The 25,439-nt window shown below is 42.4% G+C and overlaps 1 protein-coding gene across 1 annotated transcript in view; it reads left to right on the forward strand.

Moving 5' to 3' along the window:
• Positions 1 to 24,074, forward strand: part of LEPR (leptin receptor) — a 34,316-nt gene extending 10,242 nt beyond the window's left edge. Inside the window, 16 exon segments of the mRNA XM_065656163.1 lie at positions 5,980 to 6,185; positions 7,673 to 7,818; positions 8,431 to 8,575; positions 10,070 to 10,366; positions 10,544 to 10,661; positions 13,486 to 13,685; positions 14,730 to 14,878; positions 15,121 to 15,280; positions 15,370 to 15,452; positions 17,350 to 17,566; positions 18,683 to 18,865; positions 19,397 to 19,509; positions 19,511 to 19,544; positions 20,024 to 20,126; positions 20,826 to 20,901; positions 23,167 to 24,074. Of these exon segments, the coding sequence (XP_065512235.1) occupies positions 5,980 to 6,185; positions 7,673 to 7,818; positions 8,431 to 8,575; positions 10,070 to 10,366; positions 10,544 to 10,661; positions 13,486 to 13,685; positions 14,730 to 14,878; positions 15,121 to 15,280; positions 15,370 to 15,452; positions 17,350 to 17,566; positions 18,683 to 18,865; positions 19,397 to 19,509; positions 19,511 to 19,544; positions 20,024 to 20,126; positions 20,826 to 20,901; positions 23,167 to 23,973 (3,037 nt within the window). The 3' untranslated portion in view covers positions 23,974 to 24,074.
• Positions 24,075 to 25,439: the final 1,365 nt, after the last annotated feature.

Genomic DNA, 25,439 nt, shown 5'->3' on the forward strand with positions numbered 1-25,439 from the left:
TTTTTTATGCTTTTGACCGTAATGTTCTCTCTCTTTTGAAGTAATTATGTTACTTAACACAGTACCAAATGCTGCCCTAATCACATGGATGCCTCTGGGAGACACCCCCTGTGCACTTGTCACTGTGGTAAATATTCTGACTGGGGGGTGGGCAGATTTTGTACACCAGCACCTGCCTGATTTGATAATAAAAACATCTATTTAATTCCACTCAAGAAACCACACTGTTTTTTCTGAAGTACTGATATGTTGGAAGGAATCGCATGAACGCACAAACTTAAACAGTTGAATTAGGTGAATTTACAGGTGATGACTTTTTAAAAAGCCAGATATGACTTGCCACAAATTATCCCTGCAGTTAGGGTAGAAAGCAAGTCTATTAACTAGTAGTAAATGTGGTTGTTTAGTCGATATAATACTTCAAAGCTGAAATCAGATTTTGAGTAGGTTCACATTTCCAGTGTTCCTCATTACTTTGACTTCTGAAATACCGTTACACGTGTGTTTGTGGGAGAAGTAGATGTGACTTTGCCTTTTTCCTGTTGCTCTTGAGATTGGATGGAACAATCTTTGCCAGTAATCCCAGTATAGCAATCTCTATATTGAATTTTTTTGGTATGCCTGATGTCTGTGGAACAACAGATTCGAGTCCCAGCTGGGATGAAGAGGTTCTTTGTATTATGAAGGGAATTCAGTAACTGTCATGCAATTTATGAAAGCAGGCCCTGTAGACTCACTGGAGTCCTTGTGGCATTTCTGTATTTGATCACTTCTTGCTGCAAAGGCAACATGCAGTGCAGTCCTTGATGTTGGAGAACTTGTTTCACTCCCCACGTTTCACATTAATATTTTTCTTTTAGGGTCCTTGTGTCCTAGGGCCACAGCTAGCAGAGCGTTTCAGATGTCGGTAAGGTGACAGCTTTCCCTGCTGGCTAGCTGATACCTTAACATTTTATTCACACAAGCCAAAATACCTTGAAAATATTCCCAGTTTTAAAAATATGCATCCCTGGCATGTGTTACTCCCTGGGAGTCTGGAGACCAAGCCAGAATTCTCACATATAGGACAAGCAAGGTACAAAAATACTGACCTAGAAGAAAAAGCCTGGGTCCTCAACAGCTTTTAATTTTTTCAGCATTAAAGAAGTATCCTCTTATTGAAGGCATCCATAGTTCGCCTGCTTCTAAATGGTACCAAGTTAGTTTGAATAGAAGATGTTCTGTTCTTTACAGAGCAGAGCTCTGCCAGTGTTCTGTAAGAGGCTTAAGCAAGGGGAACGATGGGGCATTTCCCTTCCCTGGCAGCATGTCTTTGGGTGGAGAAAGATTATTCTGAAACTTAATTAGACAAATTAGGTTAATTTTCTACCAAAAGTGAATGACCTTTGCAGCTGTGTGTATTCTAGGAATGCTGTAAACTCTGATGGTTAATTACATTAACTGAAATCACATAGCCTTAGGGATCCTTTTGTGGTGACACAGCTGAATGCTCCCAGTTTAATTTGGAGCACTGATTACAATTTGCCCTTTCAGCAGATGGTGATATCCAGGGTGTACTCATGTTTCTGACCTGTTTGAAGTATCTGTGAGGCTCTCCTTGAGTTCTGGGCCTAGTCTCCCATGTTTTTAAGGATAAATCTTGCAATTTGCCTCAAGACTGGTGTCTTAGCTGAGTGCCTCGATTATGCCTTGAGCCTTCTTCAGCTGGGCAACATTAACCTTTCATTAGAGAGTTGTCCTCTCATCAGCTGGGCAGCCATCAGATGTTCTGCAGTGTAAAGGAGCAGCTTGTTCAAATAAGTATTGTCCTAGAGCTACTATATATCAAATATATTGAGATATAATTATTGAAAAGCCTTAGAACCCCAGACGGCCTTGCTCTGTGAGTTCCTCTCAAGGTAGAGCTTGCACAGACACATTATATAGAAATATTGAAAGCAAAGTTACAATGGTGACCTTATTTCTTACATGCCTCAACTTGGCTACCTAAATAGTTTAGTGAACTCCTGTGTCAGTAAAGACATCCTGCAGCTTCTAACTTAAAGTCTAAAAGCTCCACAGGGCCACAGATTAATTTAGCATGAGTAACAACACCTGCTGAAGTAGGGTTGAGTTGTGCACCAAAATACAAAACATTTAGGAGGTGTTAGCGTAAGATGTTGACCAAAAAGAACTATCTGTGCACAACTGAAGAGTGTTTGGACTAGAAAACAAAAACAAGCCTTGCACTCGTGCTCTTGTTGCAATGGTAATTACTCCTGTGGTTCAGGGCATGTGGTATTTATTTTTTTTCCCCTCTTCTGCAGTGTCTTACACTTTAGTCCCGTGTTTCCAGCTTAAAGTCACATTGTCTTTGCACATTCTCCCTCCTCCAGCCATTAAAACTTCAGTCCAGCTCACTAGTTTTCTGTTGAATCTCAGAGGTGGGCTCTGGGAATCCGTTCACAGAATGTTGTCATGTTTAGTACTCAAGTGGATTTTGCTTACTGCTCTGTGCTAAGGAAAATCTCTCCAATTCCAGCAGCCAGTACTATAAAACTGCCTGGGGATGTAGCATATACTCATAGATTTTATAAGCCCTATGACTTTTCTTCTTCCCAGCACAATTTGGATCTGGCTTAGATCTGATCACTGTTGCGTGATGTAACGTGCTTGTTGGACCAGGATTTATAGTTTCTCTTGGTGAGCTGCAAGTCCTATGGAAAACTCCAGTTTTTAGTAGCTCATTGGTTTGTTTTAAGTGTACCCAAAATTTCTCTCTCATTCTACTGAATGAAGGCACTGACCTCTCCTGAACTTATGAGGGCTTTATAAGCATAAGATCCTCTAAAGTCAGTTTTTACAAAGCTCAGTTCGGTGCTTAAAAATGGAAATAATTATTAGGAACGATGAGGAGAAAGATGGGAGAGGGGTGTGGTGGTAACTGCATTCCAGATAGATCAGATTAAAGAAACAGTTTGATGAAAAGACTACATTCTTCTGGATTGAGTGCGGGTTTTTTGAGACTAATGAAATCTGAGAGCAACAGGAGAAGGCAGAGAAGCTTAAAAGAAAATTCTCCGAAGTCTTTGAAAGGAAATTTAGGAGAAAGAAGCGGAACCACAACTATAAAAACAAAAATATTCCAAGTAATTTAAAAAGTGTATGTCTGCCAGATGCCATCAGCATAAGGTTCCATAATTCTTGTGTCCTGAAGTCAACGAGTCCTGGTAAAAATTATTTTAGGAATGTCAGTATTGACTGACTGTAGCACTAATAAATGTAAACTACACATTCCTATAAACCTGCACAGCTTACAAGGTCATCATGCCTGTTTCCCCTGTGCTCTACAGTTGGTACTAGCTACTGAATTGATTTTTTTTAAAAAAAAAGGCAGAAAATCTTGTCCTTTCTTCTCCTCCAGTGTAGAGTTCTCTGCCCTCCCTGAATTCAAGTGTTACAATGTGTCATACCAACTATAAAACTATTTAAAACTTCTACAGAAAGGTTCTTATTCTAGTAACTTCAATTTCTTTCTCCGAATTAGAAAAAAATAAAAAGCCTTGCTATGCAGAAATAATTCCAAAATTACTTCAGAACAATTCAAAACATAAGCTTTTTTGTATGGATGAAATGTCAAAAGCAGGAAGGAATCCAGGATGGTTTAACTTTCAGGATTTGTCTTGGCTCTGCTGCTGTGAGGAGTTTGGCCGCAAAATGTTCACACTATTAAATTCAGTATTTTAAGGAGTCCCATGCCACTGAATACCTGCAGCACACCATAAACGTGTGTCTGTCTGAAACAGCCTGAAGAATATCTGTGGAATAAAAAGGAGAATGAAGAATACTTTGGGCGGTTGCTCTCAGAACAGATGCAGCTTTGTGCCCACTTGTGCAGTGTTTATTACAGAAATCCAGAATAGTTTGACTGAAGCAAATGGAGATTGAAAACACGTTTAAAAGAGCAATCGCACACATGAGGATTGCTCTAAAAATGCCTGTAAAACACACTTGAAGAGCATCCGTGTACTAATGTGTCCATGGGAAACAGTTTGGAGCATCTTCGTGCTGCTTCTTGAAGCTGACCCAAGAAAATTGTGTGTTTTCACAGAATCACAGAATGTTAGGGATTGGAAGGGACCTCAAAAGATCATCTAGTCCAATCCCCCTGCCAGAGCAGGAACACTTAGGTGAGGTTACACAGGAAGGCGTCCAGGCGGGTTTTGAATATCTCCAGAGAAGGAGACTCCACAACCCCCCTGGGCAGCCTGTTCCAGTGTTCCGTCACCCTCACTGTGAAGAAGATTCTTCTCAAATTTAAGTGGAACCTCTTGTGTTCCAGCTTGAACCCATTACCCCTTGTCTTACTGTTGGTTGTCACCGAGAAGAGCCTGGCTCCATCCTCGTGACACCCACCCTTTACATATTTATAAACATTAATGAGGTCACCCCTCAGTCTCCTCTTCTCCAAGCCAAAGAGCCCCAGCTCCCTCAGCCTTTCATAAGTGAGATGCTCCACTCCCTTCAGCATCTTCGTTGCCCTGCACTGGACTCTGTCCACCAGTTCCCTGACCTTCTTGAACTGAGGGGTCCAGAACTGGACACAGTATTCCAAATGAGGTCTCACCAGGGCAGAGTAGAGGGGAAGGAGAACCTCTCTCTACCTACTAACCACCCCGCTTCTAATACACCCCAGGATGCCATTGGCCTTCTTGGCCACAAGGGCCCAGTGCTGGCTCATGGTCATCCTGCTGTCCACCAGGACCCCCTAGGTCCCTTTCCCCTACACTGCTCTCTAATAGGTCATTCCCCAACCTGTACTGGAACCTGGGGTTGTTCCTGCCCAGATGTAAGACTCTACATTTTCCCTTATTATATTTCATTAAATTTTTCCCCGCCCAACTCTCCAGCCTGTCCAGATCTCGCTGGATGGCAGCACAGCCCTCTGGTGTGTCAGCCACTCCTCCCAGCTTGGTGTCATCAGCAAACTTGCTGATAGTACACTCAATTCCCTCGTCCAAGTCATTGATGAATATATTGAATAATACTGGTCAAGAAGGATAGGGAACTGCTGGAGAGAGTCCAGCGCAGGGCAACAAAGATGCTGAAGGGAGTGGAGCATCTCCCTTATGAAAGGCTGTAACCTCACCTAAGTGTTCCTGCTCTGGCAGGGGGATTGGACTAGATGATCTTTTGAGGTCCCTTCCAATCCCTAACATTCTGTGATTCTGTGATATGATAAGATATCATATCATATATATCGCTTTCCTGGCAAACATCAGACTATCTAATAGACAAACATGCTGTGCATAAAAGTAATAATTAAAGCCTTTTTTTGGAATTAACTGCACGATGTTAAGACTTTTGGAGGACACAGGAGTCTTTTTTTTTTCAAATACTGTGAGTTACTGAAAATGAGTACTAAAATGTGTTCTGAGTGGTGGAGTTCTTCAGCCTTTTGCTATTCCAAAACTTGTTTTTCCCTTGAATAATTGTTTTTTTATTATTATATTGCTTGTGATGCTTAATTGGAGCAGAAGCTGGAGGGAATGTTAAATTGTTTAGCTTTTATCTCAGTGCCTCATGAATAGGAATTAGAACATAATCTTTATGGGGTGGCAGGGAGCGGCCAATTAGTCCAGTGTAAGGGAAACTCAGTTTGTGTGCCTATGAATTATCTCCTAATATTTACCATCAGGAATCAGAAACTGGCCCAACTCAATACAGGTATCACCCAGTATTGTAACACGTTTGTTTTAAAGTCAAACCTTAGGAATACTTTTCGTGAAACCATCTTAACTACTTTACGTGGAAAACATTTAAAACAGGAGAAGCAGCAAAGCAAAAGCAATGGGTTACAGTTACTGCATTTTTACGTTTTTTCATTAGTGTTTTTTTGTAAAGGAACCTTATGCAGATGGACAAACCTCCTTTATTGAGATAGAATATAGAAAGAAATACTGGTTTGTTTTGGTTTAAAGTTTGTTTTTTCCTTTGCAGATCAGAGCTGTCGCTGGGAGATGTGTCTACGAGCTCTCTCAAGGGGACTGTCGTGGCCGCTCAGTGTGACTGCAGCGCGTATGACAGGTGTGAGTGTCACCTGCCTTCCCTGGGACTCAACCACACGCTCATCATGTGGCTGAAGGCGACGGTTGGTGGGACACCTCTGTGGTCACCTGTGGTGTCAGTCAAGCCCATAGACATAGGTAAGGATGACCTATATTTCAAACCTGAAAGGAGGTTGGAGCCGGAGGGGATGGGCTCTGCTTCCAAGGAACAAGCGCCAGGACCAGAGGAAACGGCCTCAAGTTGCGCCAGAGGAGGCTGAGGTTGGATCTGGGGAACAATTTCTTCCCCCAAGGGCTGTGGGGCATTGGAACAGGCTGCCCAGGGCAGTGCTGGAGTCACCATCCCTGGAGGGGTTGGACAGATGCGGAAATGAGGTTCTCAGGGACATGGGTTAGAGGTGGACTTGGCAGCGTTGAGTTAATGGTTGGACTCAATGATCTTAAAGGTCTTTTCCAACCAAAACAGTTCCATGCTTCTCCTGGAGAACAGCAGCAGGATGTCTTTGCAGCAGAAGGAGGCACAGACAGGGCAGGAAAAGGCCTCCTGGTGCTGTCTCACTTGCCCAGGGAGGTGCTGAACACGTTTTGTAGCCACCTAATCCCTGTCTGGGCTCTAGTACAAAACCAGCCGAGCAAAGGCCAGGCTGTCAGCAGAACTGAGCTTCCAATTCTGATCAAGATCTCTCTGTGCCTGAGTCTGGGGCAGTGGTGGAAGTTACCTGTCTGTGTCACTGAGGACTTAAATTAAAATTGAGGGGGAAAAAAAAGCTGTTCCTAAAGTTACTTAGGAAATGAAATTACTTCTTTTCTCAAGCAGCTCTGTTGTCCTGATGCTTTCTTCCTTACACATACAGTTCCAGCATTTTCCACGTTGGAAAATATTTCTCTATGTTTGATGAAGTTAAAACTATACTGACGTTATTAATTTGATACATGTTGCTATCCAATATGCACAGTTATTGTGGATTTCGGCAAATTTCAAAAAGGCAGGGATTCTGTCAGCTGTGGGGGAAAAGAGCAGAAGTTTTAGAAACTTCTTCTGAACTATGTGTGCTTTGCAGACAGAAAAACGTCTCTGGGTGGGCTAGTTTTGAATATGAGAGGTCGCACATATCGTCGTGCTGCTTTTAAAGTATGTTACAGCAAAAAACCCAAAAATTCGGAGTTGCATCTGCCAGTGCTTAAAATGACATAATTAGTTTGTTCTGCTTAGTGCAGTATATTTTTAAAATGCATAATATTAGTATGTGTTCTGCCAAGTTCAGTTAAAAATTATTTTGAAAGTAAAACTATGAATACTTGTGTAATGTAGAGTTGTACTTGCTTATAGGTGATACCAGTAGAACAGGTGGCATCAGCAGAACAGACATCATTATCTGTGGTGGAAAATTCATGAAAATGTGATGTAAAAGTTACTGACTTGTGTTTAAAAGCTATGCCTCTTCCCAAATCACTTATTCCTAGTGGTCTTCACTAGGATAATTGCTTTGAGATGATATATAAGTAATAATAAGGTCCGATTTACTGTAGTGAATTTATACGGAATCAGTAAAAACACACCCATTACTGCCAGCAGTCACAGGCAGTAGGGTTAGTGGTCAACTTGTCGATTAATTTGTCCTCAGTAAAGCCTGAACCTCCTTTGAACCTGCATCTAGACATGACAGAGGAAGGTCAAGTGAAGATCTGCTGGTCCGACCCCGAGCCGATGCCGTACCCGCTGCAGTACGAGGTGAAGATCTCTGCAAATTTGGGTCAAAGCAGTTGGCAGGTGAGTCAGCTCTACTTGCGGTCTAACGATGGAGCAGGTCGGTGGGTCTTTTCCAGAGCCGAGGATTTCTGACCACGGTCCTTGTCCTCCGTGGCTCTGGTGGAGCTGGGCTTGGCACACTGGTTCTACTGGTGTGTCCAGTAGAGCCTGGTAAACATCAACAGCGTGCTGAAGCTGCCAAGATGGACTTGACACTACACAATGGTAAAAGACCTCTTGGGTCTTACAGACATCCTCCCATCTTTCTTTTGGGATGAAATGCTAGATTCTGTGACGTCTGAAGGCAAAACTCTCTTCCAAATTCAATGATACCTGCATATATGTTTAATATTTATAGCTTTTATTAGTGAATTAGCTTTTTCTCTTGCTACCACGCAGCTGGCTCTGGAATAAAAAGAAGCTGTTAATTAGCAGCCCGTAATGAAATAACATTTTTCACAAAGGTCTGCAACCTCTACCATATTCAAATTTACAGTAAATTTAAAGAAGAAAGCTTTCTTTACCCATCTTGCTGCCTGAAAAGTACTCTCTAAACTATTGGTTTTGGTTCCCTGTCTCTTTTCTTTTTCCTGTTGCTTTATACAATAATAACGACTTCTGATAACCCAACAGATGGTTCACGTTGCTCAAGAAACCTCCCTGGCTGTAGACAATACGCTACTCGATTCTCCAGCCTTGGTTCACGTGCGGTGCAAGAACCGCCATGGTCCGGGCTTCTGGAGTGACTGGAGCTCCCCATGTAATCTCAGTTTGGGAGGTAAGTTGTGCGCAGTCACTTATGTGCGGTATGTTATATTTTGGAAGAAAACAAATTTCCCGGTTTGTTTTGTTTTGTGGAAAGAGTATTTGAGAGTGTGTGTTCTCCAGGGAGGAGCAGTACACGTGAGCTGGGCTGAAAAGCCCAGCGGAAGTTCCTTCCCCTTCTGCTTCTCTTTCTGCGTGGCTCTGCCCGAGATTCTGCTCTTTCTTCTGTACGTGACTCGCATTGAAAGAGTTCTGAACTAATGGGTGTAGACTGGACACTCAGCTCCATGGCACCTGTATGCTTGCTCCCCAAACACCTCTTCAGCCCCAGAAAAAGCGCTTTTTCTATGAGTTTTTCCATTTCAAAAGACGGCTGGCAGCATTTAACCTCCACTCAATACTCAAGTCTCTGACAATGACAATGTTGTAATTCCGCTCTGCTAGCTGAGAAAGGCTGTACTTTGGAAAAACCCTAAAAACATCTGATGTGGTTCCTCCACCAGGGAAAGCAAACCTGCCCTTTTAAGGATTTTCATGCTGGCTTGGGGCTGATCTTTGGCAAACTGTTCCCTTTCAGCAGGTGTGTAACACCTGTCGCTTGCGCCTGGGCTGCTGCGTGTTTATGTGCTTTGCAAATTCTTTCTGCGTAGGTGCATCACTTACTGTATCACTGCTACTATTTGGTATTAACTACACTGCTGAGATTGTAAAACAAGTTTTTTGAGACATTAATCTCCTACTGGCTTCGATAGGAATGGGATTAGTAAGTACTGGAAAGCTTGATTATTATTTTTTAAAATATATATATTTTTTCAATCCCCTCTCCCCCATTCCAAAGAGCAATTCTCTCAAAATCGATGTTCCTCTATTACAGTAATGCTTCAGCTAACATGAGATTTCAACATCTTTGCACGATTCAAAAGATTAATTTTTTTTTCAAACTCAAACATCACTGTTCTTCAATTTGGATCTTCTCTCGCTTTTACCTGAGGACAAATTTACGATTTTGAAGTTTGTGGTGTGTGTGTTTGTGAGATGAGTTACACAAGCCAGCCCCTTGCGAGGTTGCAAGTACTCATTGCAGTATTTAAATAACCTGATGCCTTAAGCAAGTTGGCTGAGTAAAAAGCAGCACTGTTAGTCTAATTTCCCAATATTTAGTCTACAGGAGCCTGTATGATTCCCTGTTTCCCTTGTGCTGCTGTGGATTGCTTTCACTGTACCCTCCTGTGATTTTCTGCTCATTTAATTCCTGTTTGCCTGAGGATATTAAAGATTATTTTTAACAGAATTTACAAAAATCAGTTATGGAGGGAAACAGTCAAAGGCTCATCTCTGCCTCTCTGCCCTGTAGTTTTAAATAGTAATTAAGAAGTAGGAAATTTAGAAATAAAACTGGATGGTTTTTTTTTTTCTATTGTCATATGCTTTTATGGTGTTCTTTTTTTTTGTTCAGATTCTAATCCAAATGTGGGGTTTTTTTCCCTTTTTTTCCCCTCCTGTACAGCTGAAGTCTTGTACTTCCCTCCTAAGATACTGATCAGTGTTGGTTCTAACGTTTCATTTCATTGCATCTATAAAAACAAAAGCAAGACTGTAGTGTCCAAGAAGATTGTTTGGTGGCTGAATTTAGCAGAAGAAATCCCAGAAAGTCAGTATACGCTTGTGAACGATCGCGTAAGCAAAGTTACTCTTTTCAACTTGAAAGCAACAAAACCTAGAGGAAGTTTCTTCTATAACACATTATACTGTTGTCATCAAAATAGGGAATGTCATCATAGATACGCTGAATTATATGTAGTAGGTAAGACTCCAGATGATTTTAAATTATAATTTTGGTGCATTTTAATAGTAAGGTCAGAATATTTCCGTTTTAAACTCCAGTTAGCTTTTATTGAGCAGTTATGACTTGTAATGCTTTTTTTTTTTTGGTCTAAACAGTGATATCTTTATTGATAAACTTTCCATGTGTTTTAATTAGATGTGAATATTAATATCACATGTGAAACTGATGGATACTTAACTCAAATGACCTGCAGATGGTCTGCAAACCCAACCACGGTGCTCCTGGGGAGTTCCTTGCAGTTAAGATACTACAGGTACGTACAGCTTTGCTCTGGAAATACTATTACAGCAAAGAATCTGGAATAGATGTGATTATAAAATGTGCCAGACTTTTTCCCAGCTGGAACTCCAGAGGTATTAACTATGTGTGCAGAGAAGGGACCACACGTACCCAAGTATGTAATATGGATTCTATTTACAATTTTTTTTCAGCATTTGTAAACCCTGTCGGTACAGTTTGGAAAGCAGTTCTCTTAAAGCAGATGTGTTTGCTTGTATCAGTTATAAAAGTTATTCTTCTAGTTGCTTGTATTTACAAATTATAAGGAGATAAGGCAAAAATAACCATTTCCAGTGAGGGTGACTGAGCAGTGGCCCAGAGAGGCTGTAGAATCTCTGTCCTTGGAGACTTTCAAACCTCGACTGGACAGGACCCTGGGAGCTTCATCTGACTTTGAATTTAACCCTTTTTAGTCAGAGGTTGGACTAGAGACCTCTGGAGATCTCCATTCAATCTTTGATTTTTCTATAATTTCCTGTCTTTTTTCCTATATACAGACAGTGGATAAAAATAGAGGGATGGAACTTAATTCATTCCAGATGGAAACAAATCTTGCTTGTAGAGAGAGAATCGAATCTTGGTTCACAAAAGGAATTTTATCGAAGTAGCATCTTCAGTGGCCAGAGCACATCTTGGTTTCCTTGGGTTTGGTCAGGTGTTTTGGCCTAGATTGTTTTCAGATAGTTGGTTTAATTTTGTGGAGCAAACAATTATTGTTTACAAAATAGGAAACTGATTATTAAATCAGTGGAATGATCATCCTTCTCTTCATTTATGTGCACAAATACTGCCTGGGATAGTATTGTTTTCCCATGAAACTAAAAATCCCTTTGAGTTACTAATATATTGAGCTCAGGAGTTTCCTAGAACCATGTTAGTCTTTATATAAACAAGACAGACAGACAAGCCTTTCTGAGAAAAATATCTCTAGTTTTACTGCACTGCTGGACCGGATATGCAAAGGTTTTGGCAAACAAGCTTTAATCAGCCCTGACGGCCTAATCCTTTGGAAGGCTGGACTGTCCTCTCTGGTGGAGGTGGGCTGAAGTTTTGGACAATCATAGTATCCAGGTGAATCTTTCTCAGGGTTTTGTGGACTAAAGTAATAACTGGAATGCTTGAGATTTCAAGTGGAGGCTTTTAGGGCAGGATTAGTGACCGGCTGACTGCTGGAATAGCTTCTGTTTCAACTATCTTCACAAATATGAATATGATTGTACTTCTGGGCAGGGAGCTTGAAATAAAAACCATGCTGCTCTTGCCATGGTTTTTATTCTCACTTTTTCACTGTTCAGGTTTAGCTAAAAATGTTGTTTTGTAGTAGGAGGTGATAATCTGTACATTTGTTACAGCATTCCTGCTAGATCCAACAGTGAACATTAACACAGACTGAAAACACTTCCCAGATGCTAGTGTTTATTGTGATCTTCCTTCTTGGTCTCTTTTTTGGTTTGTTAATAGAAAGTTCTGAAATAAAATAAATAAATAAATAAATAATCATTGGGGACCACATGAATGTAGTGGCTACCAAAAAGTTGAAGCATAAGGTGTTTAAAAATGTATATTTATGAAAACACCAGAATAACTTGCATAACGTTCTATTGCGTATTGGGAACAAAACCACAAAAAGAACTGGAATGTTTATAAGCTTGAAACCAAATGAAATCATCAGGTTTTTTAATTGCCCGAGCTCAATTTTAGGAGGCACCATAAATATGTTGGAGCTGCTGGGATTTGCTGAGACATGGACAAGTCCTCACGATGACGGCTGGAACTTGGACGTGTTGCATCAACATCAGACACGTCAGGTTTTCCAGGAGCTTTTCTTCTGTGTTACGGATGCAATTCCATTTTACAGCTGAAACCCATGTGGTGGGATGACTTTGCTGCTGGGGTTTTGTTGTGGTTGGGCTGTAGCTGCATCTTCCTCTGCAGTCGGTGCTGCCAACAGAAACAGCACAGAAACGCGCGTCGTGGACAAACAGAGAATGCTCAGCTGAAGCTTCAAAGCACGAGGCACTGGTTTGATCAGTATTGGCGATGTCGACAGGAAGAGGAGAGATTCTGCCAAGTGAAACTTTTGTGTTTCAGTTGAGTAACTAATACCCGATGTGGCCACTCTCACCACAAGTCCGAGCCGTGCACAAGCTTGGGAGAAATTAGGAGGAATTTGAAAACTTTCCATCACTGATAAGATGTCCAGTGCTGTTTTATCCAGGGTGCAGCTCTCCTCTCTTCTCTTGCCAGATGCGATACTGACCGTCTGTGGGATTTTAATACCACCCTTCAGAATTGATATTTTTATGGGATTTCCATCTCCTGGAGACTTGGCTGTACGTGTCTGATGGGTCCACGTGGCAGCTTTCCCCTGGATGCCAGTTGGGATTTTGAAAGTTGTGTTCCCAGCTGGAGTGAATTCTTGGCTGGGATCTGCCTCGCTCTGCTGGTTGCCAACACCTACCACGCCAGTAACGTGATTTATGAGTATTTTGAGATACCTGTTCCTGTCATACCTGTTTGTTCCTGTTGTGTCTTATCAAAATATTTTGCACTGGAGAGAGCCTTCATGTCCTGCTTTTTTCAGGCAAAGAGCCAAAGCTTTGGGGAGCAACACTGCACTGTTATTTATCCATTTAGTGCAGATTCAAGTTCAAGATCTGTCCAAATAATCATCAAAAAACCCCAGATGGTGCCAGTGACACCATTTGTTTTAATTGCCTTCAGAGTTCTGTTTTACTGATGCCATGAGCAGCTTATAGTTCCAATTTATTAACTGATTTTTTTTTTCCTCTTTCAAGGAGCACAATTTATTGTTCTGACATTCCAAGTTCTTCTCCAAAATCAGAGGTGAAAGAATGCCATTTACAGAAGAATCATTCTTACGAGTGCACATTTCAGCCGATTTTTCTTTTATCTGGATATACCATGTGGATAGAGTTTAAGCACCCGCTAGGAACGCTTGAGTCCTCACCAACTTGCGTTGTTCCAGCAGATGTGGGTAGGTCAAGATTTGTGCTTGTCTTTCTTCACTTGTGACTTGGGATTTTATTTCTTTATATGGTGTAGGTAAAGTGCTTCTTCATAGTATTTTAAATAAATTAGACTGTGGAAAGAACATACAGACATAAGAGGTTTGATTTTTGTCTTCTAGAAGACATTGGATTAAATGTTATTTCCATACATTTTGCTTGGCACAGGAGCAGGTTGCAACTGCAGCTCATTTCTTTAAAATCAAACACCCAGCTTTGCATGTTTATCCTATCACGTGTTTTGCAAAGGCAACTACAGAAAATGCAAGTATTATATTTGAAAAGGCAGTCTCGTTCTTAAGGTTCTTGGTTATTTTTCTGAAGTCTTCAGTTAGCTGTTGTTTATACTTTGATGCAGTGCAGCACTATCTGTATTACTTAGTTATATATTCCTTTAAAATCCCAGGGACTGTTCACCCTCTTGCGTGCTTTTGCAAAGTTTCTTTTGTGACACATAGAGCATTTACCTAAGTTTGTATAAAAGCAAGAGGCAGGAACAGTGCTTGAGTGTTTTCAAACACTGCAAAATGTGCGAAGCATGTCCGATTATCTGGTCTGTGACTCAAAGCGTTCATTGGGCTGTGTATTTTTTGGACACAAATATAAACATATGTAGAGAGAAAACATGGCAGCTAGGCCACAGAAGGCCTATGTGAAGTAAAGCAGAATAATAAAATAGATCATTATGTGTTTATTCTGTAGGAAACTTTGATTTTGATATTTCAACTTAATATTTTTTTTAGTGATTTTAGTTTGTGTCCAAATCGGAATGAATTTCCCATGAGACAAACACTGCCTTTTTTAGTCTGCAACACTTTGATCTGCAGTGAGTGGGCCAGGCAGCCTGGATGGGGGAGTTGTTCTGGTTTGTGTTACCGTCCAGCTTTACCTGGAATAGCAGAGACGTGTTACCTGCTGCCCTCAGGACAGGAGAGAGTAAACCACGATGACTGGATTTAAAGAGAAATATTAGTGCAGACATTATACTATTTATTTTTCTTTCCATTTTCTAGTGAAGCTGCTTCCTCCCTCCAACGTTAAAGCAGAAATCACAAGGAATGTTGGGCTGCTGAATGTGAGCTGGACAAACCCAATATTTGCAAATGATGATCTTACATTTCAGATTCGGTACGCTGTGAACAGGGAAGAAATCACATGGGAGGTACTGTCTTTTTTAGTCTAGACTGAAGCATGAATTGTTGCGGTGTTGTCATTTAGTGTCTTAGGTGTTTTTTGTGGAATTTGTGGCATGCGATGAATCACGGTTATAAGCATTTGCATTATCTAGCACAGGAATATTACTGATTAGGGCACTTTCTCATTGGGTTCATTTTCAGGAGTTTTGTAACAGATGCCTAAACAGCCTTTTGTTCTTACTCTAAATATTTTGACTTCTGTTTACAGCTTTACGAAGTTTCAAATGCACCAACAAGATCAGCTGTGATACAAGTTCAGAAACTTTGCGTTGAGTATGTTGTTCAGGTCCGGTGCAGAGAGCTGACTGGAGCAGGTTACTGGAGCAACTGGAGTGGATCAGCCCACACGCTTGTGAAAGACGTCAAAGGTACGTGTGCTCCAGAGCGTGTTCGGGTGGCCCGGCCAGCTTCAGATTGAGATCTGACGCTGTTCTTTCAAAACTCTGCCATCTCGCAGCTCCCTTACAGGGCCCTGAATTCTGGAGAATTATTATTGAAGATCCGGCAAGGAGGCAGAAGAACGTTACTCTCCTGTGGAAGGTGAGAGCAATTACATTTTGTTTTTTTCACTTTGATCCAAAAACCGTTGGTAGAGTTGTCGAAAAGAGAATACAACAAGCATATGCTGCCCTGGGAGGCAAATTTGGGTGGTCACTGTTGATGTGACTTCATATGCATTTGGGATACGACTTAATTTGTGTTACTGATGCTTGCTTGGCTAATACTAGAGCAGGTAGAGGCTGCAGGTGGATATTGATTGTAATTTTGCGACGCAAAGTGAGATGGGTCTGCTGCCTTTGCTCAGCCTGGCTTGTACTTTACTCCTTCCTGGTTTCGTTACTTCCCCCACCCCTCCTTTCTGTTTTTATTCTCTGTAGCCTTTCCTGCAAGTAGCTGGCACACCTTGTCCTGATTTTGAATCCTACGCATTACCAAGTTTATAGTAATGTGGTAGGACAGACACTTCCCCAGTGCTGTGTGGTTGCTCTGGAGGGTTGAGAGGTCAGTGAGGCTCAGCACAGACATTGGCTGGCAGCAGGTGTGTTTCCAGACTGAAAGAGCTGATTTTGGTAGAGTGGACCCATCCGAGGTGCAGCCGGCACCACAGCCATGGCAAACTGTACGTGGGGCTGCAGCCCAGCTGTGGGGAACAGCCCATTATTCCTGAAGTCTTGCAGTCCTTGCTGCTTGAGGAGAGCCCTCCGACCTCTGGGCAGACTGCAGGCTTCCTTGCCTTTGTGCAAAGACCAGACCTCCTGTCTGACTTATAAAATCATAGAACAGTTTGGGTTGAAGGAACCTTCCCAGGTCCCCCAGTGCCCCACCTGCCATGAGCAGGGACATCTGCACCAGCTCAGGTTGCTCAGAGCCCCGTCCAGCCTGGCCTGGGATGTCTCCAGGGATGGTTCAGCCACCACCTCTCTGGGAACCTGGGCCAGGCTCTCACCACCCTCAGGGGCAACAATTTCTTCCTCATGTCCAGCCTGACTCTCCCTCCTTTAGTTTCAAACCATCACCCCTTGTCCTATCACAACAGGCCCTGCTCAAAAGTCTGTCCCCATCTTTCTTATGGGCTCCTTTTAAGTACAGAAAGGCCGCACTAAGGTCTCCCCGGAGCTTCTCTTCTCCAGCTGAACACACAACTCTCTCAGCCTGTCCTCCCAGCAGAGCTGTTCCAGCCTCGGATCATTTCTGGGGCTCCTCTGGCCCCTCTCCAGCAGCTCCATGTGTGTCCTGTGCTGAGGACTTGTCCTAACGCAGCCGAAGTGTCGCTGCTGTACAACATGTTCACATCTGTCTGCACTTACAGTCTTAGTTATACAAATGCCATGAAACTGAGACTTAAAATGCAATTTGTTCTAATAGTCAGAAAAAAATTAATAGCATGGAATTGAAGGCTGGAAGTTAGAATGAGATTCAGTCTTCAGCAGCCAAGTTCTGCTGCCCCAGATCCCTGAGCAGAACGTGCTGCTGCCTCCCAACAGCTGCCCGTATAAACAGCACCGTGACTGCCTGCAGACTGCACAAAGCTGTAGGGAAAGGTTAATGCAGGACAGAAAAAAAGTACATCAGTGACTACCCACCCCTGTTTGCCCGTGTTTGGTGTGCAAACAGTCACCTGTGCTGGGTTTTCCATCCTGAAAAATGCTGACATAGAACAGTGAGTTACTAGAGGAGTCCAAAAGTTTGTGTTTCCTTGTCCCCCTGTCCTCCTGGCACTGGAAAGACAGCGAGCGTGCCAGGTCCTGGAGAGAGGCACAAGAAATTGAGTATTTAAATGAACTATAGTGCCTTTGCTAAAAGGACCGTAGCCAGTCTATAGAATATCCTTCTTGGGTCATGTTTTCTTAAAATTGGAATAGCGCCTTCTGCCCAAATAACAGTTGCTTCTGAAATGAAAGCCTGGGATGTGAATTAACGCCAGTGTTTGCTGCAGCCACTGATGCAGAATCGCTCCTTGTGCAGCGTGAGCCGCTATGTTATAAAGCATCAGACGTCAGGAAACACCACGTGGTCAGAATATGTGGATAACGGCACTACCTGCTCGTTTCCATGGACTGAACACACACATACCGTCACAGTTTTAGCCATGAATTCAATGGGAGTTTCTTCAATTAATTTTAATTTAACTCTGTCACAGCAAATGAGCACAGGTAAGAACACCGACTGTAACCGTTTGGAGATGTGGAAAACGTTAGGAATCGTTGGGATGCTTATGGGCAAAGTTTTCTGTGTAATAAAATGGCCTTTGTTAGAATAAAAAATGTTACCTGATTAAACGTTCAGCTGTATATGTGAAACAGATTCTGTGTCTCACCAGCAGAGCTATTTGAAAAATGCAGTTTCCATTGCCTGAAAATGTTAATGATCTTTGGGTTGGGAAAAGAGTTGTCTTTCGCTGGGCCGTCTTCACTAACAGAATATAAAGTAATTAATCGAAGAAAAATAAAACGGTACTGTAGAACTGATCTTTCATCTACTTTGTCTTGGGAACACCCAACATTCCTGCTGGGGAATGTTTTGTTGTTTCCAAAATGCAATCCGGTCTCGTTTCTCTGGCTGCTCACCTGACGGGCTGCCAGGGTACATAGTTTGCAGAGGTTTGGCTTTACTTCCTCAGCAGCCTCCTCATTAATTCGGCTGCACTCTGCTGTATTAATAAAATAAAGGCTGTTGCTTTTGAATACTCCAGTTGTGTAACATTCATACGCAAATACTGTGCAAACATTAGTGCTGTTCTTGAAACTTGCCTGCTGTAATGCAATTTTTAAAGCGTTTTTATGGGTAAAATTCTTTCTGATATTGTGTGCGAGCGTGTTCTGGGAACCCTGTGGTTGGAAGCAGATGTCACGGGAAGCGTTTGTCCGCCTGGACTGTGGTCGTGGTGTGTGACGTGGACATTTCGTAGGATTTTGCTTACGGCCTCTCAGTTTGCACTGTAGTAGCCAAATGGTGGCAGTTTAATTGTTGATAATTTTTTGGTTAAAGCATGACAATTAAGGAGGTGCACATGAAAATTTTTTGATGCCTGCTAAGGAGCTTGATCTGTTTAGTATTCAGGACTAGTTGGTGTAAACCAAGCTTTGCTGGCTTAAAGAGAAATATGTCTGCTGATGCGAACTGAAGATCAGGCTTTATTATATAGGAGATAAAAATTAAAGAAGTAAATGATAAAGTGCTGAAGCCATAGCAGTAATTTGTGTGTGTGTAGTTTGTATTATACACATTTCCTCATGTAATTCACGGCTGTTTTCTCTTTCTCCTGCCAGTGAGCGCGGTGCAGTCGCTCCACGCGTACCCGGTGAACAGCACCTGTGTGCTTCTCATTTGGACGCTTTCTCCTCAAATATACATGATAACATCTTTTGTTATTGAATGGAAGCACCTTAACAAAGAAGAGGAGCTGAAATGGGTGCAGGTCCCTCCAAATATTAGTCAATATTATATTTATGGTGAGTGTGCATTTGAAAATATATTATGTAAACTGTTATGGAACAGAAAAATGTAGCATTATTAAGCTCTCGCATTCCTTTTTTCCCCCACTTGCTGATGACTTTCATGGTAAGAACCAGTAGAGTAATCCTTGATTATCATCAGAAAACTTGACTGCAAAGGATTGACTGTTGCAATAATAATCAGGTTAACAGAGAATGAAGCCTTTTTTGGCAATACAGTGATATTCTGGAGTGTCGAGTCCAGCAGATAATTATCTAAGTTAATATGTGCATTCCGTTTGCCGTTTGGCTTTAATCTGAGAAATTTTTACATTAGCTCCATAAAGGTGTTAATTCTGTGACAGAATAATGCTCGATTATCCAGTACAGATTAATAGTTTTAATCTTCCGCTATTAGAGTCTGTATCTATAAAAGATTCCCCTCCTGGGGCCGATCTGAACTCTAATATCTGACCAGAGCCTCTGTGAGATAATTGTTTAAAAGTAAGACAATAGTTTTGATTCAAAAGGTTGATTTCCTCTTTCCAGATCACTTTATTCTGGTTGAGAAGTACCGGTTCAGCCTGTCCCCCGTGTTTGCTGGAGGAGTTGGCAAAGCCATGACGACAGATCATTTTACCAAAGGTGACTTACAGGATCTTTGTCTATGTAGTTCATGAAATAGCAGCTTGTAAAGGTGAACTTTAAATGTGGGAGAAGTCTGTATCTTATCAGAAAAAAATGGCAGTAATAAAATAATTGCAATATAACGATAAGCAGTGATTCAATTGCTTTAATTTGCAAACTCAGTGGGATTATTTGAGCGAGGGACCTGCATTCCCACACACCAGATTTAAGAGCTGATCCTGGGACCCTGAGATTCTTCCTTCTCTGGTCGTTGATTCTTGCTTCAGATGCTCCGATTCCTTTTCTTAATAGCAAGGGAGCAGTGGGCACCTCCCACAGGGGCTGGAGGAGGCACCGTAAGATTTAAAATAATTCCTTTTAGTCTGTTAGTTGTCAAGGTAAAAGTTTGTTGATCTGCAATAAAACTGTTTATCAAGGCATGTTTTTGTGTTTAAGTAGTTGTTTCTACTGTTTATTTCCCTGTTGCAAACTGTTAGTTCACAGACAATTATTTCACTGCATTATGAACTGAATTCCTTTGATTTCCAGGTGGATATGAAAATGAGAATAACGCCAGCCTCTCTGTGGTTCTGCCGATAGTTATTTCAACGTCGGTTTTGTTGCTTGGAGCGCTGCTGGTTTCGCACCAGAGGTACGTTGTTTATTGTCTGAACGTCCCAGCAGAGAGAGGCTGATGCAGCTGAGATGCTGCTGCTCTGCTCAACTGAGTCTTTCCGGGGAAAGCCAGGAATGATTTTTATCATCTGTTTGATGGACTGTATGAAAGGCAGTGGAGCCTCTGGAATACAGCACCGAGAATTAAAGTGGGCTTGTTACCCCGCGCAGGTTGGATGCTGCCCTCTGGGGTTTGGTGTCCTTGCAGTGGGGTGCTGATCGGTGCTGTCCCTTTGCCCCGGGAAGTGTCACCTCAGCCTGTGCCACACGCTCCGTACTCCTGCAGAGTGATCTGTGGGCAAGGTCAGCACTGGCTTGTGCTTCGAATTTGTAAAGCACTCTGAGCTCCAGATTTAACTGGCATCACAAACTAAGGTCTGAAGCAAAAGCCAGTTGAAGAACATCCCTCTGGGTTTTGTGGAAGGTGGGTTGGGGTCATACCCAGCAAAGACTGCCCAAACCTTTTATATTTTGCAAAGCTGCCAGCTGGGTTGTCACTTCTTTATTTCTTCTATTAAATTTTGGGTATCTATAATGTCTGAAATGCTTGTTTCATTGTCATAGTGTTCTGGGTGAATAAAATGGTGCAGATTCCTTTTCTGACCCAGCAAAGGTGAACAATGGCAGCAGAGCAGATGAGAACAATACCAACTCCACAATTTACCTGATATTTCAGAATGAAGAAACTGTTTTGGGAAGATGTTCCAAACCCCAAGAATTGCTCCTGGGCGCAAGGAGTTAATTTTCAGAAGGTCTGTATTTCCCTGGCGATGCTTCTTCCCCCACCCAGGCTCTGGCTGCTGGATGCTCAGTACTGAGCTTGACCTATCGCTTAGACTAGACCTGGCCTGAGTTGCTGAATGAAGGAACTCGCAGCCTCCACAGTTTGCGATACAGCGGTTCTTGCAGCTGGAAAATGATAATATCTGAATATGGGCTGGGACGGGAGACCAGCACCTCTTTGGGACGTGTAGGGGGTGTTTAAATTTCAGAGCAATTAGTAAATGAGTTGCAGAGTGGCACAGGTGTGAGGCTCACGCACCTCAGTGGGTGCCAGGTCTAGATCGAGGGCAGATTCTTTGCTGGGTGAACTGTCTCCTCGTTTGGCCTGTGAGTCAGGAGCTGGGATGCGACGAGCTGTGAAAAATTAGAGCGTGTAATCACTGAGACAATAACCCAAATTCAGGCCTGTTATTGCTAAAAGAAACAGCATCTAATGGCAGAAGATTTTTCAGGTATTTAGTTTGCATTCCCAGTGAAGTTTTCGTTTCTCATCTTTTATCTCATTTCATTTAAACAGAGAATGGACATTCTATGAAGTCTAGTCATGGTCCCTGCCCGCTGAAACACTGGGCCAGTTCCCAGGCTTCCTATACAGAATTGTTAGAAGATTTTTCTATTTATATTCAAAAGACAGGAAGCACAGATACAATACAATGCCAATTTATTTAAATATAATGAATCCTGGAAGTAACTCTGTCAAAAGTCTAAAGTGCTCTCGCAAAAATGAGGCGCAAGTGCCGTATTACAGACAAAACACGGTTTGTTACTTGTGCAGGCAGAAGCACTTTAGATTTGGTGGTTATGACTTTTATTTCCTGCCCTGGGGAAGCGGAGACATCAAACTGGGTTGGGATTTATCCCGCCTGAGTGCGAGATCTGCCCAGTTGTTGACTTCACTTGAAAGCGTGGTGCCTTTTTTTCTTTCCTAGTTGAGTATTTGCTCTAATTACAAGCCAGCCTGGGAGTTTCCGCTGACTCCAGGCACATCAAAGGGATGAAATCTCTTATTTCTACCAGCACTTGGTTGTCCCATTACAGTCCTTTGAACTTTTTACATGCATTTGGGTGCAGCAGCCACTCAGAGAATGCAGAAACTGGGCATGCGTTGTGCCTTACTGGTTTTATTTTTTCTTTGCTTGCTCGCTTCTTCCTGAAGACGCCCATGTGCCCACTATTTATATGACTTAATTTGTCATCATTTAAACATGCGGCCACATCGGCGCGGATGCCTGAATAATCTCTAACATTAGATTGTTACATCCCAGCCTGACGTGTCGGTGTCCTGGGAAGGGCTGAGCTCTTCAAACAGCCGCTAATTGCAGGAAATACGATCAGCGGCTCTGCCAGGTGAGGGCCCAGGCCTTACTAGTCCAGACTAAAGCTGTAGCCTACGATGCGCAAGTTAGTGCAAGCTTTTCTATAATTGGACACTGATCTAAGTATTTTGACATGTTCCGAGTTGTATTGCCAGCTTTCTTGCTGTAAAATATGGTTTGTTAATATACACAAAATCTGTTTTTATCTATTTGTTTTGTCTTTAGTTCATTAGGAAATTTATGTTTTTCGAGTGGTTTTTTTCCTGTGCAGCCAGGAGTTCACTTTTACTGTCACTTCACGCCATTGTATATTTTACACGCACATCCATTAGTTTGTAGCAAACCACACATTTTCCCCAAATATCTGTGTGTTTCTCTTCCTGCAGCTCAAGCATACAGCTGCTGTTCAGATGGGAAGGCTCTAAAAATACTGTGGAAAGCTGAATTTGCCTCTAAATAATATAATCCTAGCAGGGAAAGTTACTTGAGTTGACATGCAAATGATGAAGTCTATTGTTTGTACAATCTAAATAAAAAGCCAAGGATGTCTAAGGGTATAAGACCTTTGTCTTGTGAAGCGCTTGTGTGTGTGTTTAGCAATATGTGCATGTTAATTAATGCTGAAATGAACGGGATCATTCAGCTGCTTCGGTTTCACCTGAAATTCACAATTTCTGTCTCTTGGCTGAGCGCTGAGCGCTTCACAGACCGCTCGCTTTGCAGCGCTTGGCGCGCAACCAGCTTCTCGCTTTTTTTGTCTCGTCCCTCAACCTTCACCTGCAGACAGACATAAAGAGGATTTTCTGCTCTGTACTCTTACTAAGGGAGTTTTGTCTGTGATTCTTAAAATCAGTAGCTTCATACTGAATTAAATCTCTTAAATAATCGATGAGCATTAAAATATATCTTTTCTTCTAGCCTGACACTTTTGAGCATCTTTTTATCAAGCACCCTGAAGCAATGTCATTTGAGCCTCTTCTTCTGGAACCAGAAATCGTGCTGGAGGACATCAGCGTCACTAAAGCCTTGAAAAAAGAAGAGACGCAAGATTTTTTGGTAATTGATGCGATGTTTAGAAAGATTCAAGACCCTGAACATGACTCCGCGTGTTCCAGCAGCCACTTCAATAGCAGTAGCTTCTCCGAGAGCTCCCAGGATCACCAAATCAGCGCGGAAACAACAAGGCAGTGCGATATTAAATACGCTGCTCTTATCAGTAACTCCCGATCAGGTGGGCTTTATGAACAGAAAACGAATTTACCAAGTTGCTTCGTGGCTGAGGATTCTTCAGTTCCAGGCGCCTGCTCGGGCGGCTCCTGGGAGGTGGGAAACGGGACGTTCCTCGTGTTGCCCGACGCGCCCGGCAAGACTCTGTCCCTTTCCATCATTTCTTCAGAGGGGTTTTCGGAGCCTTCAGATCACGACGACGCTTTCGCAGACGGAGGCAGTCCTGAGCGGAGCCTGTATTACCTGGGGGTAACATCCTTGGAAAGCAGAGAAAATGACATTTTTTTAACAGAAAGTTCCAGGGTGACGTGTCAGTTCCATCCCACCGATCTCCTCAAGGACGAGGGGTTTCTTCAGCATCCGCCGCCTGATTTGAACGCGTTTCTCCAGAGCAGCCTGAAGTACAAAGCCGTTGTGCCGTATGTGCCGCAGTTCCAGATGGCGGCTGCCAAGGTGCAGGAGCCCACAGAGAAAACCTCGGAACTCGTCACGCCGTGATTTTATGTTCTTAACCGTTTTTTTTAGGTGTTGATATGTTCCCATTTTTCCTGACTTCTTTCAGGAGCGTTCCTGGTTTGAAGCTGAGGTCTGTATTTGAGTGCCAGGATTTTAGTAGGAAGAAATTCAATTTCTTGACCTAATTTTCAAATGTGAGTCCTTCCTCTAGAGATTTGATTGCGTTCGAGTCAGCGTCTGGTGCCAAATTACCTCGTGTTTATGCTTGTTAGGTCTGAGCACCCCCTGAAGAACCACACTTGAACTTGGTGTCACCCAGCCCCGTGTTGTCCCCAGGGACCCACACGCACGTTTCTGCTGTTGAGGACTAAAGAATCTCTTCAAATACGTCAACAAACTGTGCTGGAAGAGCTTGTTCTTGCTTTAGGGTTTGTTTGCAGACCCCAAGGGCAAGATCGAAAGGAGTGACCTCGTGTGGATTGAAATATATACGTCTGTGGCGGTTTTTTGGGAGGGGGGAAGCTGGAATGTGTTATTTCCCTGGGAATATTTTGGGATATTGAGTTGACCTGGATGTGGTGCAGCCACTGGGCGCTCAGTCAACAGGTTATTTTACATCGGTGGTAAATGGATGCACTGTACAAACACCAAATAGTTGTTAGATTTTTTATTTTTCTCCCAAATCCTGATGTCCCCAGGGTGCAGCAGCCGCAACACCGGATTTCAGGTGTTGAAAGGGAGGCCCTGACCGGTGACGACAAACTTGCGGCTGCTGTTACGGGACCTCTTCTAAAGTCAATTGAAAATATTCATCAGTAGCATCGAAGAGAACCTGGGGGGTCAGATGTGCTGAACATCTGTATCCACGTAGAAAACACTCCCTGAAAAGCGACCGTTCCGGTGTCTAAACGGTGCTGTCAGAATCAAAATTCTTGTGGCTGCATTAATTGTGGGGTGTTATGTGGGTAAAACAATGTACTTGCAGGTAAAACATCCACGTTTTTGTTGTGGAATGTGAGATTCTAGTACAAATGGTACTGCCCTAAAACTAATGTCTCTTCCAAACTATTTTCTGGGATAAGCAGGTAAAGAAAACGACACTTATTTGCAAGCCAAAAGTATTTTTTCTACTTTATAGTTAGTAAATATTTTTGTATACATGCCTTTTCAAAGAACTATTTTGAGGAGCCAAGAAAGATGAATATATTGTGTATTCCAAAGCTAAATTTATGTAAAACTTATATAGACAACTAAAGGGCAAAACCCAGCAACAACAGTAAATTAAAGGAGTGCGGAAACACTTTAATATTAGGGATAAATCCTATGGAGCAAAAGAGACCAAAGCAAATATTTATCTGCACTTTGATTTTAAGACAAGCTTTAAAAAACCCCCAAATATTCCTTTTCCTCAAACAAGCTGCTAACCTGGCTCTTGCTGAGAGTCTCTGTTTCTGGGTGTTGAATATGACACAAATCTAATGCACTTATTCCAAAAATATTACGGATGG

This window comes from Caloenas nicobarica, chromosome Z (assembly GCF_036013445.1).
Source record: "Caloenas nicobarica isolate bCalNic1 chromosome Z, bCalNic1.hap1, whole genome shotgun sequence".
Classification (NCBI taxonomy): domain Eukaryota; kingdom Metazoa; phylum Chordata; class Aves; order Columbiformes; family Columbidae; genus Caloenas; species Caloenas nicobarica.